Source organism: Ornithodoros turicata, chromosome 6 (assembly GCF_037126465.1).
Source record: "Ornithodoros turicata isolate Travis chromosome 6, ASM3712646v1, whole genome shotgun sequence".
NCBI classification, from domain to species: Eukaryota; Metazoa; Arthropoda; class Arachnida; order Ixodida; family Argasidae; genus Ornithodoros; species Ornithodoros turicata.
The window spans coordinates 16,206,548-16,222,989 of NC_088206.1; the positions used below are offsets into that span (position 1 = coordinate 16,206,548).

Here is a 16,442-nt window from a genome sequence, read left to right on the forward strand (position 1 = left end):
GGGAAAAAAGCGACAGAGGGGAGTTGCCCCGGTGAAGCGAAATTGCGTGGTAAAACATGAAAATGCAGTTGAAAGGAAAAAGATTTCAGGATGTTCACGAGATTCAAACGGATGTGATGAGACAGCTTTTTAACTGTTTCGAAGGAATACTTCCAACAAATGTTTCGGACAGTCGAAACTGCGCTGGACTAATGCGTGATATGGTGACTTAGTTTCAAAATTCATGAGTATACTTTTTTAAGTATTGTGTCCTTCCCGGTATATTGGACATTATAGTATCTTCATCTGAAAAAAATTGAAGGACGATTAATGCAATTAATGCGGCGGAAATGCGTTAGACGTCTTCTCTTATGTATTTTTTTTTTGTTGCATTTTTGTGTTTTATACGTTTTCCTATCATATGTTCCCTTTATGTGTTCTCTTAGCACCACTACACCACCGCATTACCGCGCCGCACGTAGAAGGGACCACATCCATTTTATATAGCACACACTCACGTAGCTACACATGTCCGAACGTGCCCAGGTGCGAACGCCAACTAGACAGCGAATTTTGGCCTCACGCCAACCTCTCCTCGGCATGGCACTCTTTCCACTCCTTTGTAAACCGAGGGACGTCCGACACCGGGTTTTCGATCGCATGACCGTTCTAATGCTAACGCTTTAAAAATGGGTGAATAACATACGTACGGTATAGCAACAGAGCATGTTGACGGATGAAAAATATCGGCTGGTGTTCCCAAATCGTCTGAGCACAAAAGAAAAAAAAGACGTTTATTCCGTTACAGAGCCTGTAGCATGAACTCTGCAGAGACTCATCCACGCATAGCTCTATACCTACTTTCCACCCCAAAGTGACGTTTTAAGGTTGTGCCTAACAGCGGACATCGCAATGAGTAGGGACGCATTAGGTTGCACGAGCAGAGTTGAAAAAAATCCGGATATTTTTAAAAAGATCCTCTCCTGTGAGCTTTTTTGGATAAAACCCGGATATTTTTAAAGAATATATACAAAGCTACAAATGTGACAGAGTAAAAACAAATGTGCTTTGTTGTTCTTGATTTCGGGTGACCCCTCAATAGTTTCTGTTTACGGAACTGCCTGTCCTAGCAACATTGTATCAGTTTCTATTGTTTTCCGAAAAGTGGAGTTCCATGCACGTGTGGTTGAATGGTGTGGATTTTACACACCTGGATTAGCTGTCGTCTTTCGGCGCACTTCAGTTACAGTGCCTCCAGGAAGCGGAAGAAAGTCTCTCCCCGAATTGGCAGATGTAGACGAAAGCGGGAAAAAGTTAAATTTGAAAAGTTACAAGTTAAAACAAGTTAAGTTAAAAAGTTACAAAGTTAAAAACGTTAAAAGCTAATGTTGCGCGTACCTGGGCTTTTGCAAACAGCCAACACTACACGAAAATAAATCGGGAGTTTTCCGTGTGACATTGAATTCAGCTTGTCTTTCACATCACATCTGGAGAAAATATCTTTAAAAAATCCGGATAAAAGTGTGTGGATAAAATCCGAAAAAAATCCACTGGATAAAATCCACGTGGATTAAATCCAAACAACCATATGCACGAGTGATAAGGCTGCGATTGTTTCAGCGTTGTTCAGGATGAACTGTTTCGGTTTCTTTTCTCTCTCTCTCTCTCTCTTTATCGCGCTACATCCTTCGTCGTAAACCGAGACGTTTCGCATCACCCATCCTGTCGGAAAGTCTTCACGCTTCAGATATGCGAAACCACAAGCATTCACGTATATTGTATTTATTACTCAAAGTGCACGGCAACAAACCATGTACGACACACATTCCTGTTTTTCTCCTTGGTCTGTTTTACCTGCTTTTCAAGATCTTGGTTTATTCTTCGAGGTCGCTTTCTTTTCAATTTTTTTCCTACGCTACAAGTCACTGGGCTCCCGACGGCGTCGGGTCCAATGTCTTCATTTTTAAAATAATCTAATCTAATTGGACGAGGAGCACAACGTGGAATAATTGTGTAGTGTTACAACGAATGGAAAATAGCTCTCTCTCTAAAAACAGTCCAAATGCCGGGAACAATCATATCTATTACGTAAAATACGCACCGACACACACAACATTTAAAACACTTTAAAATGACGCTTCGGAATCTATTCGGATTCCATCATCAGAATGGCATGTGGGCGCCTGCCCCAGCCTATTTAAGTACCAAGGGGGCGTAGCAATCAGGCTGTGGTCCGGGGTGTCTGTTGATAACTCGATGTGTTTTTTTTTTATGTACCAGGATTCCAATTGTTTGCGTATTCCCATACATAGTTCTCTTTCTAGCCACTATCATTGTTCCATGGTTGAACTACTGCTTCATTTCTCAAACTAAAAAAAAAAAAACGATTCGTAGAACTTTGTATTTTCCCCGTTCAGATTTCCACAACATCACGTAGTGTCTTTCCGATGCAGATACATAAACAACAGACAATATAGACTAGTGGAGAAAAAAGGGAATGTCAAGCAAATGTGGGAAGAGAAACTAAAGGTAATCGGCACACTTTAACGTAACGCACGTAATTGCGTTACTGTTTTCTTTTTTTTTTTTTGCTAATTTTGCGATCAAGTAATTTTTTATGTAACCTGATTACAGTTTGGGTAATCAGTTACCGACTACTCGATTACGTTTCGACTAAAGGCTCATTCGCAGGCAAAGCCAATCCACGGGCTCTATCTCAGCCTTATCCGCCCTGCCATTCCACTACAATAAGTCCAGGTCACTGTCATGCATTTTCAGTGCCCGGGAGCACTTTAGGCTCTTCCTATATACCACAACCTGCTGTAGGCACAGTAGGTCATGCTTCGCACGTAGGAACTTCACTTATAAATTCCTACTGGAAGTTCCAAGCTAGAAGGGAGCGCAAATGAATGGAAACATTAGACAACACAGACCGGTAACTGAAAAAAAAAAAAAAAAAAAGAAAGGAACATCATGCAAATTAGGCTTGAAAGCGAGATTTCACGAGTGTATGCAAAGTAATCATGCGCGTCAATTGTGCTTCCTGTTATCTCGCGTCGTCACGTTTGACCTGTAGAATCCTGAATGCCGCTGTGTGCTTTTCCTTCTGTTTTCTTCTTCTTCTCTTTTTCTCTCCACACACAAACGTGATTAACATCTCCTTCTGGAATGCAAAGATTGCCCTGTTTGTCTCACAGATTACGATGTCTGGCTCGTGTAGCAGTATTTCAGTTCATGTAAAGGACCTGCCTCGTGCCTCCATGTTATCAGCGTGAGTAAGAAACACGTGGAAAGGAATGAAAATGGCTAGGATGTCTCCCTCTGCTCTTAGACAATGCTGCCTCTAAGGTTTAAAAAAAGTGAGCAGCTTTGACCAATGCTTCGCGAAATCCTTAGACGCAGAACACAATTTTGTTGCGCAAGACCGTCAATGAAATGTTCCAATTCCAATGCTATGGCACTGATGGATGAGCAGATTTTGTGGCACCTCTTCTTCCGCTAGAATATTCCGAGCGCACGTCGCTCCTGTGGATACACGGTTATGGCGACGGCGATGGATCGCTCTGTTTTTCGCAGCCTCTGTTACTGGGTGCTTCTCCCATATTCGATGCGAGATCGACCTATAGGGGGCGACACCGTCACTTTTCTAGTGTGTGCAACACGCCGGCCGATGTTCGAAGTAGATGGTTCTTTTCCGTAATCCTTGCGTATATTCACCGGAAGATCACTTGTGCCGCGATGGTACGATACTGTTCGGTTCCCCAATGCTCCACCTACTGCGCTGAACGGGGAATATCGCTCCGAGATCGAACGGTGTTGGCGCGCTGCGGATAGACGATGAACTACTCTAGTGTGGATTGCTTCCTCGCGTCGTCTGCTTTTACACGTTTATTCCGCGTTCAATGCAGTAGGTGGAGCATTGGGGAACCGAACAGTATCGTACCATCGCTGCACAAGTGAACTTCCGGTGAATATACGCGATAATTATGGAAAAGAACCAAGGTATATCTAAACAGGTAGGCCCCTGTGTCTTCAGAATGGCGCTATGATAGAGACAGTCAGCACCATCCATCCGTTGCGCGGACTACTACGATTGTAAATAAATGACGCCAGTGGTGACGTCAGCAGTATAAATAAGAAGTAGTGCATAATTAGTCACGGCACGTTTACGTTCGCGCACTTCGTTTGCGTTGTATTCCCCTTTCCTCACCCAGGCAACAATATCAGACGAGAACGCAGAAAAAGAAATCATATCACGTTTAATGAAACATATCAATTCGAAATACATACAGTTATCACAGATTTTGGCAACTCCAAGCAGAAGGGCATCGTGATGACCACCAGAAATTAGGATGGTCCGCTTAAGGTTCATTTCTCACCTAGAGATATACCTACACGTAGTGATTAGACGTTTGCATTTATTCAGTTAGTGGCTGTTATAGGTCCATTGCAACAAAACATGACATCGTTGGTGCACAGCTGATTCCTGCTAACACTCACGCTATCATGGCCGCTCGTCTCATGACGATTTTTTTTTTCGCGGGGCCAGCAACAGGGGATGCATTGTATTCATCTGTTCACACGTGTTCATCTTGGTCTACTGCTCCAGAGATGTGAACGTCGCTTGTTTAACCCAAAAAGTGTACGCGAACTCCGTATTACAATGCACAGACACACGGCACGGATACAGAGATGCATTTTTGTTTGTTTGTTTTTTTATTTACGATCGTACCTCTACTACCATCACCCAGGATCGCTCGCGCCTCATGATGGTAGCCGTGCCGATGGGTCTGATTTGGTATTTTCGCGTGTTTTCGTTACCAGTTCAGATATACCTTGAAAGAACCATTAACTCCGAACATCGGCCGCCGTGTTATCCACACTAGAAAGGTGACGGTGTCGCCCCCTATAGGTCGGCATCGCAGCGAATAGTTTCTCCGATATTTTCCCACCGTTCCGCCATCCGTGCCCTCATCCCGTTAACCGTATAGTAGCCGCGTTATCGGCACACGCAGAGCTCCCAAATACACGCGTCGGATTTTGTCTCACGATAAGGACGGGTTCTTCCTCCAGCGCTTCCAAAACGGAACAGGTTCCACGAGCGAAGCACCATCCTGTCACGTACATACCAAGTCGTGTTTCTGTAATCAGAGACTGAAAAACTCGATTATTTCACGTCCTCAAAGGAAAAGCGGAACCCGGCTGACGCTGGGTCAGTCAATATCCATTATTAGCTCGTTCCAAATGGAAGTTAGGGGGGGTGAGTGGGCGCATTTGTTTGCGGAAAATAGGCTCGCCTCGTACTTCAATTGAATAGTGGCAGTTGAAGAAAAGGCACCAGCACTGAGATTCGAACCCACACACTCTGATTACCGGAGAGATGCTACGAATGCTGTACGAATGTTTAATTGCCTCATCTACTAGTACGCTGTACGTGTTTTACACGTCCTCTGCCATACAGTGGTTACTTTCGAAGTAATAGAACCCGGTTGTGATTACATAAAAGGAAAATAAGTCACTGCAAAACCGAACAGGAAAAAAATCAATCCGTGCCGCCATTCTAATATTGTACTTTGAATATGTTCTATCCGTGGTCTGATCCTAGTAAGAGGATATTGTCTCACAAAACAAATAGAAAGGCAATAACGGTAATAACACGGTGCATTGTACGTGCGTACAATGCACAGTATGAGCCAGGAGAGAGACAGGTGACCTTCAGGTCTGTGCTGCGTTATATAGCCGCGCCACGAACATTGTTTCCTTTTCATCAATCCACATCGAATGGTATATGGATTGATATATTTTTCTTTCTTTTCCCAATCCAATCCAATGGATTGATATGGAAGAACTCGAGATAGTAGAGGTTCCACAAATGTGAATCCATCTACTCCATGACACTTCGAATGGTGTCGCATGTGGTTGAGCATCATTCCACCTTTGCGCATCTGTGAGTAAGTCATGGCAAATCACTAAGAGCGAGCTTCTCTCTTCTTTCTTTTTTCAGTCAGGCATACAACATGTGCGCGAGGCGCGATTGATTGATTGAAAAGAAAAAGATAAATATAAAGACGAGAGTCCTAAAGTGGAAAAACAGCGCAAAACTCAACCGGGAAAAAGCCAAAACAGGTGCAACCCAAAATGCCTAAGATGCGCGAGGCGTACCTGAGAAAAACTTTGTTCGCTCGTTGAAGTAGTCATCTGTGCTCAGGAAGCAGCGTTTTAAAGCACAGCACGCACGGAAACTAATATTTAGTGAGTTTTAGTGCATCGTACGGTATCGCCTCTGCGTACGTATGGGATAGCGTTGGTGGTTCTGCGCACGCGCGAAAACATAAAGAGAGCTTCGCGCATCGCAGAACCACCCTGACGTACTCAAATGTTATACCGTACGATGTACTAAAACTCACTAATGTCGCACGCGGGGAAGCTGTAAACTTCCTTAAATTGTCTAGTTCCGAAATTAATTTGTGGAGAACCTGCCTTTGCAGAACGATTTTTACCAGCGACGTGGCCGAGGGGGTCAAGGCGTCCCGCTCGTTGGTGGTAACCAAGGTCGTGCTGAAGACTGGGAGGTGGTGGGTTCGAATCCTACCACCGGCTGTGCTGTCTGAGGTTTTCCCTGTGTTTCCCGAAGACTTTCCAGACGAATGTCGGCACAGTTGCCCTTCAAGTCGGCCCAGGACGCATACTAACCCCCCTGTCCCCCCCACATCCTTCCTGCTGTCCTCTCTCCACCTGTCCACATCTGTACGCCGCTCATAGCCACAGTTGCTTCGCGGCGCTAACACGAGATTTAAAAAATCAGAACGATTTTTTCTATTTTTGTTCTTTTTTTCTTTTGCAAAGTAACATCCCCGCTGCCTTTGTTTCTATTTCTATGTTTCGAAAGTGAAGCTACGCAACAGGCGCATTATTAACGCGATGGCTTACGTACGGCGACGTCGGCGTCAAGTGCCGGAGTGTCACGGAGAAGCTGACCTTGGTCTCTCTCGACATCTTACGACTGCGAGTCCTCCTTTACCGGGTTGCTCGGAGCGACCACGCTCGCTCCGCTTCTTGGCAGCCTAGCCTAGCGATGTAACTGTAAGCAGACAGACCGCTCGGCGTCGCCGTCAAGGAAACAGGCCCCCTTTCTTTTCCGTCGTCTTTCCAGTGTGCGTCGTTCTGGGTCGCCGTATGCTTTACGTGTGCGTGTGTGCGTCTTCCTTACGAATACAGTTGAGGTAAGAGTTGCGCATGATCTTGTCTTTCTTTGCTAGGTGTCTCCCGTGGTCACTCTATAGTTCTGCTCTGGAAGTGCTCGACAGTGAATGTCTTTGCGTCATGGTAACAAAGAATATAGTGCTACTTGCTGCCCCCAGCAGCCGTGGTCCTGCTAGGAACTGTTGTGCGCTGTTGAGTTTTTCGTTAGTGTGCGCAAAGCGCGTAAGGAATGTAAGAAAAACGCGCTTTTTATCCTGTCCTGAAAGAAGGATGTTCTGCAGAACGCAACCGGAAACCTGTGCTTCTTGCGTTATGACTCTGACTCGCACGTTGCCGCATGCTTAAAATGCGTTTTTCACTCTCGTCTTCTGTTTTACTGGATGGAAGAGATGCAGACATGACAGCTTCTCTGTGCTGTACCAGTTCGTGAGCGAAGTCCTTGCATCAACTGAAGTTCCGCGAGAAGAGTTAATAATTCTGGTGTCGGCATTCTACGAGGACTAAGACCAGGTCTGCGAGGTATTTCAATTGACAGGTATACTCAACGAGACAATGATCGAGGAATCTGCTCAAGTGGGTACAAGCGTTGTATTCGGAATTGAATGTGATGCACACCTCCTCCAAAGTACGCTCCCTGATAGGACCGTGGTTGTTTTCGTTCTGCGCGACGGCAGGAATGTGCGTAGTTCGTCTCGTAGGTGCAGAAGCGGTTCTGAGGGACGTTCGCCGGTGGGCGTATCTGATTCTGAGAATCACGTGGAGCAAGTCGAAGGGTACGGCCACGAGTATGCTACGACGGAAATTAGGGTAAAAAGAATAGGCTGTGCAGACGTGAACGTTATTAGTCGAGTAATTGGACGCGAAGAGAGAGCAAGCGCACGACTTTCCTATGTTCCCATGGGCGTATGTGCAAGCGATTTTGCGCGCTGTGGCGAAGCATATTTAAATTAATCTAATCTTATCTTTAAGATAGGATTTACGGTAGCGATATATTTTCAAAGCTGTAAAACCCGTGTTTCTCCATTTCTTTCGGGTCACATACCCGCCTCAGTGAATCAGTTTGCGTCCCAAGCAGCACAATAGAGAGTTTTAGTATATCGTACGCTATCGCCTTTGCGTACGTAAAGGATAGCGTTGATGGTTCTGCGCACGCGCATAGCAAAAAGAGAGCTTCGCGCAGTGCGCAGAACCACCAACTACTATCCCATACGTACTACTATACGTACTACTATACGTACTATACGTACTACTATCCCATACGTACGCAAAGGCGATAGCGTAGGATGTACTAAAACTCTAATGTATCGAAAGTGCTAGCGCATATAGGAGCTAGCGGAGGGTAGATTAAGGTATAGCTTCCTCGTGGGGATGCTCTGCGGAGTGAAGCACCGCCTTGATAAAACACCTGCCAGCCGCCCCCGTGTACTTGCAGTTTCAGTACATTGTGCCCCATTATAGGGTTTATGGTGCCAGCGTTGGGCGTTCGAACCCAACCGAGGACGACCAGGAACGTGGTGGAATGGTATACAAGTTGCGCAGATACATCGTCCTCTACGAGGGTCGTGAAGTATAGGGTGCTGTATGCCCAGGTTTCGGCACATATTAAAAAAAACGCTCAATGGGTTAAACTGAATCCAGACGTCGACCACTGTGGCGTCGCTCATGACCACAGTTGTCTCGCGTGCAGCCCCACCTAGTTGGAATGGACGTGATGACTTGACACTGTAGATTTTGTGACTTGCTGAGTTGCGGGTTCGAACCCGGCCGATAAGCCGCCAGCAATTTGTCGGCAGGGTACAAATTACTTATATAGGCAAGCCGTCTTCCGCGAGGGACGTTAAATATGGTGTGCCGAGGTTTTAGTGATCGTAAAAGAACCCCCTCATATGGGCAAAATTAAACCCCATACAGACCGAGCACTAGCACACTGACTCCCCAACAGCACTGAATGTCCTCTGGATGTACGAATAATATGTCCTAACGGAATCATACGTCCGATGGATGTCTGAGGGACATCCACTGGACGTACGAACTCGTTAGGACATTATTCGTACATCCAGAGGATATCGGGTGTTGTTGGGGCGCATGATCATGGTTGTCTCGCGACGTATAGCCATAAATTTTGTGACTACACGTGATGTAATAGTAGATGCTTCTTTTTTTTTCTCTCTCTCTTCCCGTTCTTTTTTTTTTTTTTTTTTTGCTCGGTGTCTGCTTTCCGTTTCGTCCGTCATCCACAAACACGGAAATGCCCCGCCCTGTTCTCCATTGGAGGAAAATATGCAATTCGCTTTACACGATTTTGAGTAAAATTTAGGCCACATAATATGTACATATATTTGGAAGTATATTCGTCGCCTTCGTACAACGATTTCGGATTGCCGTGCTGCGCCCAGCATTTCCTGGTGCGTAATGTCATGACGAATGTTTTACGATTGCGGCCGCCGCTCTCCCCCAGGCAGCGTCGAAGCCCGAGCGCGCCGGAGTTTCCACAGCGCACACAGGTATAGCCGCACCTGTTCCCGTCTCGGTCCATCTGTTGCGTTTCTGTGCTACGCCCTGTCGATTGTCTCTCTCGTGCCACGAGCGAGTTCCAGTCCCGCCCGTGTAGACGGAAAAAGTGCGTCTTTGCGTTCCCTGTAAGTGTCTGTTCTCTCCGTAACCCGCTGTATAGGGCGACCCCGGGAATATTGTTCCGCCAGGATAGAACTTCATTATCCTAGCGCATGTATACTGATATTCTGCACCTTGGTAAGATCCTGTGAACGGTTGTTGGACACAACACAAAAATTCCGTTATTTCTTGTTATACAATTTGGTTAATGTATACTTATTTATATTATTCATTACATCATGGCCACCGCGGTAGCATCTAAGCGCATTTTTTTGCCGGTTTATATTACACAGGCATTCGGCTTGCGGCCAATTGCACAATTCGGCAAACACAATTTTTTTGCAATTTCGCGTCTGTAAACTTGCTACTCGTACAGCCCTGAGCTCCGCATAAACATCCTCTGCGGCTGCTCGATGCCAAGTCACGTATTGCTGTAACCTTTCCTGTAGGTGACGCCATGGGAATCTCGTTGCACAGCCTTTCGTTTTGACGCTATATAAGTATCGTACCTTCTCTAAAAATTATAGAGTTGGACACAGTGTAACATCCAAGTAATAATCTGCGGTCCATGCTGGTAGGCTTTCCAGTGAACGTCGGGGTACGTTCAACTTCGTGGTCTCGTTCTCGACGTCTGCAAGAGACACGTGACATGAAGCGCCCTTGAAGCATAATATGCTTTTTATAGCGGGTCTCCTTTGTTTTGAGACTTAATGCATGAATGACGTCCCGCCTCATCTGACTCTGGCTACGCCTCGAGAACTTGGCCTCCGCCCTCGACCTCACACTCGCAGCCTGACGTCTACGCGAGGCATACAGTTCCACGGTGACGTCCTGCCAGAGGCCACGCTGTCACTTTGAGAACGTGCCGTCGTCTTGTATCTTCAAGGACCTGCCTTGTTGCGTTCCAGGAAGAACAACAGGCGGTCGGAGACACGAACCAGGACACGGGAAGTGTGACGTAGACCCGCTGCAGTGGCATGTCAATGACTGACTGACGGGCGGGATCGACTGTGTGCATGTTCGTGATGGAGGTGTGAAGTCTTGTGCTTCTAGAACGCCCTGCAGTGATGTTGCTACAGTGTATAGGACATGTGTCAACTGCTACAGGATGAGCCCTTGGAATCTCTTGCAAAATCTTTGAAGTTCCAGTGCGTCCAGTATTCGGTGATATACCCTCGGAAATACTTGCGGCGTGGCAGCGGAGTGGTACCGAAGACCTCGGGCTTCGACACAGGTCACATAGTGTCACCGTATGAAGTGTTGTTTCTGGATACCAACACCGTGAGAGGCGAGGACGTGCGTTTATTGAGATAACATCCTGACTTGTCCTAAAAGAGCCGAATTCAAAACAGACACATAAAACTTGTGCTGTATAAGGGTCACGCATGTGCAAAGGATAAATACGTGAGACGTCCACCATATTCCGAAGGAGAAGCAACACAACATGCGACGAGGATTACAAAGCAGTAAGATCCTTTTCTACTCTACTTGCAACTGCACATCTCAGACATTGACACATCAGCGGGTGATATGTAACGCCGCTAAAGATAACCTGCATGCTTGCATAAGCACACACTTGCCCTCCCGAGGCTGCCATGCCCTAACTGATAAGGGTTTGTAGTGGCTGCGTTTGCTAGGCTGCACGCAGGAACGTCACGCAGCGACACATTGAATTTGTGCTCTCTTTTCGAATACGTAGTGTAAGGTGTGGACGCGCACTGGTGAAATTATAACATGAAATGAAGACCACGTGACACGTATGTATCGATCATCAGTAGACTTCTTCGTGATGGACGATTCGGATATTCGTTACCGTAACGAAGTAAACATCTTCGTGGAACCCTTTTCGGAGACCGGTGTCGGTAAGACGAATAACTTTCGTTTTCTTCCTGGAATGTTTGTGCGCGTGGGAGGCATATGTCGCATGGATGATTGCACACTTGACGTCATGAGGAACTGACGTGTACTTGCACCCCTCGTTTAATGCAGTGACATTGCAAGAATGAGGAAGGTTGCTCGAGAAGGTGATTGATAGTAAAATATCGCAGCTTGTGATCCATTGGAGCGGCTGAGAGGATTCTCGCCTACATGTCTCCCAATATTTCACGGAAATGTATTTGATTTCATTTCTTGTCTTGCACAATAAGAAATTTGATTTAAATACCTTCCAAGGCCGTGGTTCGGATCTACAAGTCATCCTCTTTTGAGGTCGCTGATAATGACACTACCCAAGCAGCAAAATGTACTGAAAGTCGAGTGCAATAGAGGTGGATGGTATGTGTCTTATCGATGTTCTTTAGTTTCAAGAGTCTGTTCAAGGCCTTCCACCTACCCGTCCACCCCTATTGCACTCGACTTTCAGTACATTGTGCTGCTTGGGTAGTCGCGTCGAGTAAACTTACCTGTAGGTTATTGACAACGTTTCGTTCAAGATACGCATACTTTGTGCATGCATGTTCTGAAGGTGACATCTTCAGTTAACTGTCGTTGTGGAAGGCAAGAGTAAAAAGTTTGTAAACTGTTTCGTACTCAACAGTTCCAACTGTTTGAACGTTCAACGGTTGAACTGTTGAATATACCAGGCTGCTGCTTTTTGAGGGAACACGTCCTTTGCTTTATAGGCAGGTTGAGAGGAGTGAACTGTAACATCGATCCTTCAGCCGCACAGCGGAGGGGAATCTTGTAAAAGGGGAGTTAACGTTGCTACATGGTATAACGGAAGACAAGATACCTGACGTTATTTTCTGTATCCTGAGGAGTAAATGCCATCAGCAATTGATACTGGAAGTGTCACGAATTTCAGGCGCCGTGACAGGATTACAGTAGAATCCATATTTGAGCTCGTAACGAAATAAAAAGAAAGAAAAATGGTGCCTGGTCTCTAATGGTGACTCGATGTCATTGTACACTCCTACACAGGGAAAGTATATTCAGTAGTGTCGTATAGTTGTATTTCGTAGAGGAAAACAAGCTGTTTTCTCAAGACAGTCGGACAGCTTTATGTTCCTGTATGGCAATGAGGAAAAATGCTGCTTTGAAGATCCTTTCCCCCAGCTGTTCCCTCCTCCTCTTCGATATCCAATTATCTATTGTTTCTTGAAGCAATAGCAGTCATGCATTGGTCCTCATATTGTCTTCCGTCCCCTTACACGACCTTCAATATTAAACGATGGCTGGTGCCTTTCAAGCGTTGTCACTGGCGAAATTGATCGATTGAATAGATTTTCTTGGACAACGAAAGCGAAAGGAAACACGGGTAATAACTTGAGACAATTAATCGCATCTATAAATGCGATCTCAGTTCACTCAAGCACCCATAAGTCATTTAACGGACGATTCACTCTCATTTCGAGAGGTAAACAAGTAAGGAAAAATCGTTCTCGTTGTTTACTGTTATTTAAATACTGCGACGTAGTATAGTTATCATGATCTCTTTTGTACGCAACTTGCTCCTCTAAGTAGCTATTGTGATGTGATGTGATAAAGAAAAAAAATGGGGATGTGAGTTTCGACGAAGTCGAACTGGCTACCCCAGTTCACTTACACAAACAGATGATGAAAAACAGAGATGATGTCCAGAGAAGAACAGATGATAATGGAGTTCAACATGTAGTTCAAATGTTCAAAAGTTCCGACCAAGTGAGAGTAAAATGTCTGAATCGCTGGGGGCTAGTGCTAGCTATCGTAAAAAAGTAACATTTCTGAAAAACCTTCTCTCAAGGTACCGCCGTGCTGTGCCTTGTCTGTTTCTCATTGTATTATGCCGGCAACGTTTGACCTTTTATCTGCCGATCACGTGAACTATGATGGAAAAGCTGGTAAAACTTGTGCGCACATTGAGCTGAATTTAATCGAGCTGCACAGGAAACAGCGAACGCTTCCTTCCTACGTTATGTAGTCCAGCCTCTGATGCATTGTGTACGTATTATTGTTCGGAGGAAATTGTTCATCTTCGATATTGCCATCGCATAAAGTGTAAAGATGCGTGCTTCCTGCAAATGGAGCGTGACCTGGAATCCCCGTTTGTGTGCGTTGAATATAATGAGCGCGTCCCAGACGATATGCTCGGCACGTTTGCCTTCTCTCAGAGTAGGATCGTGCCGATTTTCGTGTTGCTTTATTCGTTGACTTTCCTCCCATGGGTGTTGCCGTATTGTTTGGGATCGGAGCGTGGGTACCGCGGGGGTTGCGTGCATAACTGTTGTGCGAGAAGATAAACAACGAGTGGGGGGATGGATAATTTTCATTCTGAACGCTTCCCTTAAAGGAACAGTGAGGTGACATTTAACGTGACTGGAAGCCCTGGTTCATTCGTAGAGCTGTCCACCAGTAGTCACCGTGCAAAATATTTACGCTGTGCGATGTATTATAACTGCGCAATCAAAATTACAAAAGCAGTCGGAGAAAGCGGCCGGCCGGCCGGCACGATCCTCGCATGACGTCGGAAAGCCCCCGTGCCTTATTATTTTCTTCTCAACCGCTTTGAGCTGCGCTGGTTGACGTCACGAGCCGCATACGCGAACGGGCCTGGGATATGTGATAGGCGTGCGGAACACAGGCCCAGGGAAAGGTAACGGAAACAGTATTATACCGGAAATGTAGCAGGTAACGGTAACAGAAACGGATATCGCACAGTTAGAAAACCTGAAACAGAAACAGAAACGACAATAATTTACGGTAATAATTCGGGTACCGCAGGAAACGAATTATTGCAATTCTTTACCATATCATGTAGATAAATTTATTAAATAAACCTCAGTGAAGCGAACTGAAATTAACTGAAGAACTAAAACTAAAATGAACTAACAAACTGGAGCATATAAGTGAGTAGTATACAGTAAACTGAAGAAGCATAGTTCTTATACGCTTATGGTGACCTGGAAGTTGCAAGCGTGAGTAACATTCCTGGAAACCATGCTCATGTTAGCTGTTCACAGAAATCACGTACCTATATGTGTATTTTGAAACGTTGCCTCTTGTATGCATGTATCCCTGGAGTTCTCAAAATAGACTTCAGAACGTAGAGGGATTAAGTTTTGTCACGGTCTCAATGCTCTTTTATTTAAAAAAAGAAACAGAAAAAGAAGGAAAACAAAAAGCTGGAGGGGGGCGGTACCGGAAACGTAACGGAAACGAAAGCAACAATGGTGGTAACCGAAACAGAAACAAATAAGGGCCAGTAACGGAGGTGGTAACGGAAACGAAAAAGATTCCGTTACCTTTCCCTGCACAGGCCTCTCGGTGTTCCTTCAAAGGGATATAAGCATGTAATTGAGAGAAATTTTCGAAATGCTGGAGCAGGTGCTCCCGCCTAACGAAATCACATGATGCGCTTGTGTCGGCCTCTCTCCACATATCCTTTAGGAGCAGGCGGTGGATGACGTCAGGCCGGTGTCACATGACGCGCTCGCTTCGGTCCTTCTCTCCCATTCTCCTTTCTGCAAGTGTGACATGGTCGCGCGATGCGCTCGTTTCGGTGTGGGAGTAGGAGTGGTAGGAGCGCTCCTACACGTAGAAGTAGGAGGTGTCAACGACAGCTTGGTTGAAAGAGTTGTGATTGTTGAACGGACCCCTTGTGAAAAAAACTAGCTGCATTCCAAACTTTTTCGTTTTGATACCGGTCTCTCGTTAAACCTCCGCATAGTTGCATTGTTATTTTCCTGTTTTTTGTTTCTTTTCAAAATTACCTGGGAACTCGACTGGTATAGAAAAGAATAGAGCCGAATGTTAAGAAACCACACCCTGTGGAATTGCGACCACCTGTCAGTCCCAAATGTCGGTGTCCTCGTCCTTTAAAAAAAAAAAAGAAAGCATGAAATCAATAGCGTGTGCCCACATTTGTATCAGACATCACAAGCACACGCGCGGCTATATTCACACCATTGTTCAATCCAGATCTCAATTGCCTAAGGCCTTGGCATGCCTCCAGCTAGATAGCAAATTGCTCCCGTCCTTGAAAAAGACACATGCTGCATCGTGTTTCCTTACCGGCTTTCCCCCTTACTTTTTGTTTCGAATTTTGTGCGCCCCCCTGGACCGAGTCCCTCTCCCTGTTTCCTTCGTACGAGCGGCGACAATTTTACGCCCTTGGCTCATTAACTAATTCCGCCAATTACCACCTCGTCTCATCATAACTTCCCGTCATCTTACAGATCGGAGTTACGAGGATGACGAGGAGGACTCGCGTCGCCTGACTGCCCAGACCGAGTGCGACTCGGGCGTCACCGACGACCAGCGGAGTAGCGGCGAAGAGGACGAGCTCAACCAGAAGGACGCAGGCCGCTCTGGCCCGCGGAGTAGCCAGCCCTACTGCGAGGACACTGATAGCGCTCAGGGTTCCCTCCTTCTGGAAGCCCCAGACTCGCCGGCATCGCCCGTGCCCGTCATCGAAGAGCCGCCCGACGAACCGTTTCCCCCGCCGCCTCCACCGCTCAGCTCAGTGACGAACAAGAGTTTCTACAAGGACGACGGTGATGCCAAGATCCTGAGTGGAAGCGAAGAAAGCGAGAGTGAATCAACGTTGGGAAGGGCGAGGGTCAAGTCGTCGCCGGTGCAGAACGGAGGGATTGTCGAAAAGGTGAGTTGATGTGATCTCTCTTACACTCATGTCTAACATAAGAACGGCACAGAATGCAGTACGTCAACCA

At 46.0% G+C, this 16,442-nt stretch overlaps 1 protein-coding gene across 3 annotated transcripts in view; it reads left to right on the forward strand.

The window, feature by feature from the left end:
* LOC135399259 (uncharacterized) overlaps positions 1-16,442 on the forward strand; it is a 125,661-nt gene that overhangs the window by 91,921 nt on the left and 17,298 nt on the right. For all 3 annotated transcript variants that reach the window (XM_064631088.1, XM_064631089.1, XM_064631090.1), the window contains one exon: positions 15,948-16,372. In XM_064631088.1, coding sequence (XP_064487158.1) covers positions 15,948-16,372 — 425 coding nt within the window. The remainder of the gene's footprint in view (positions 1-15,947; positions 16,373-16,442) is intronic.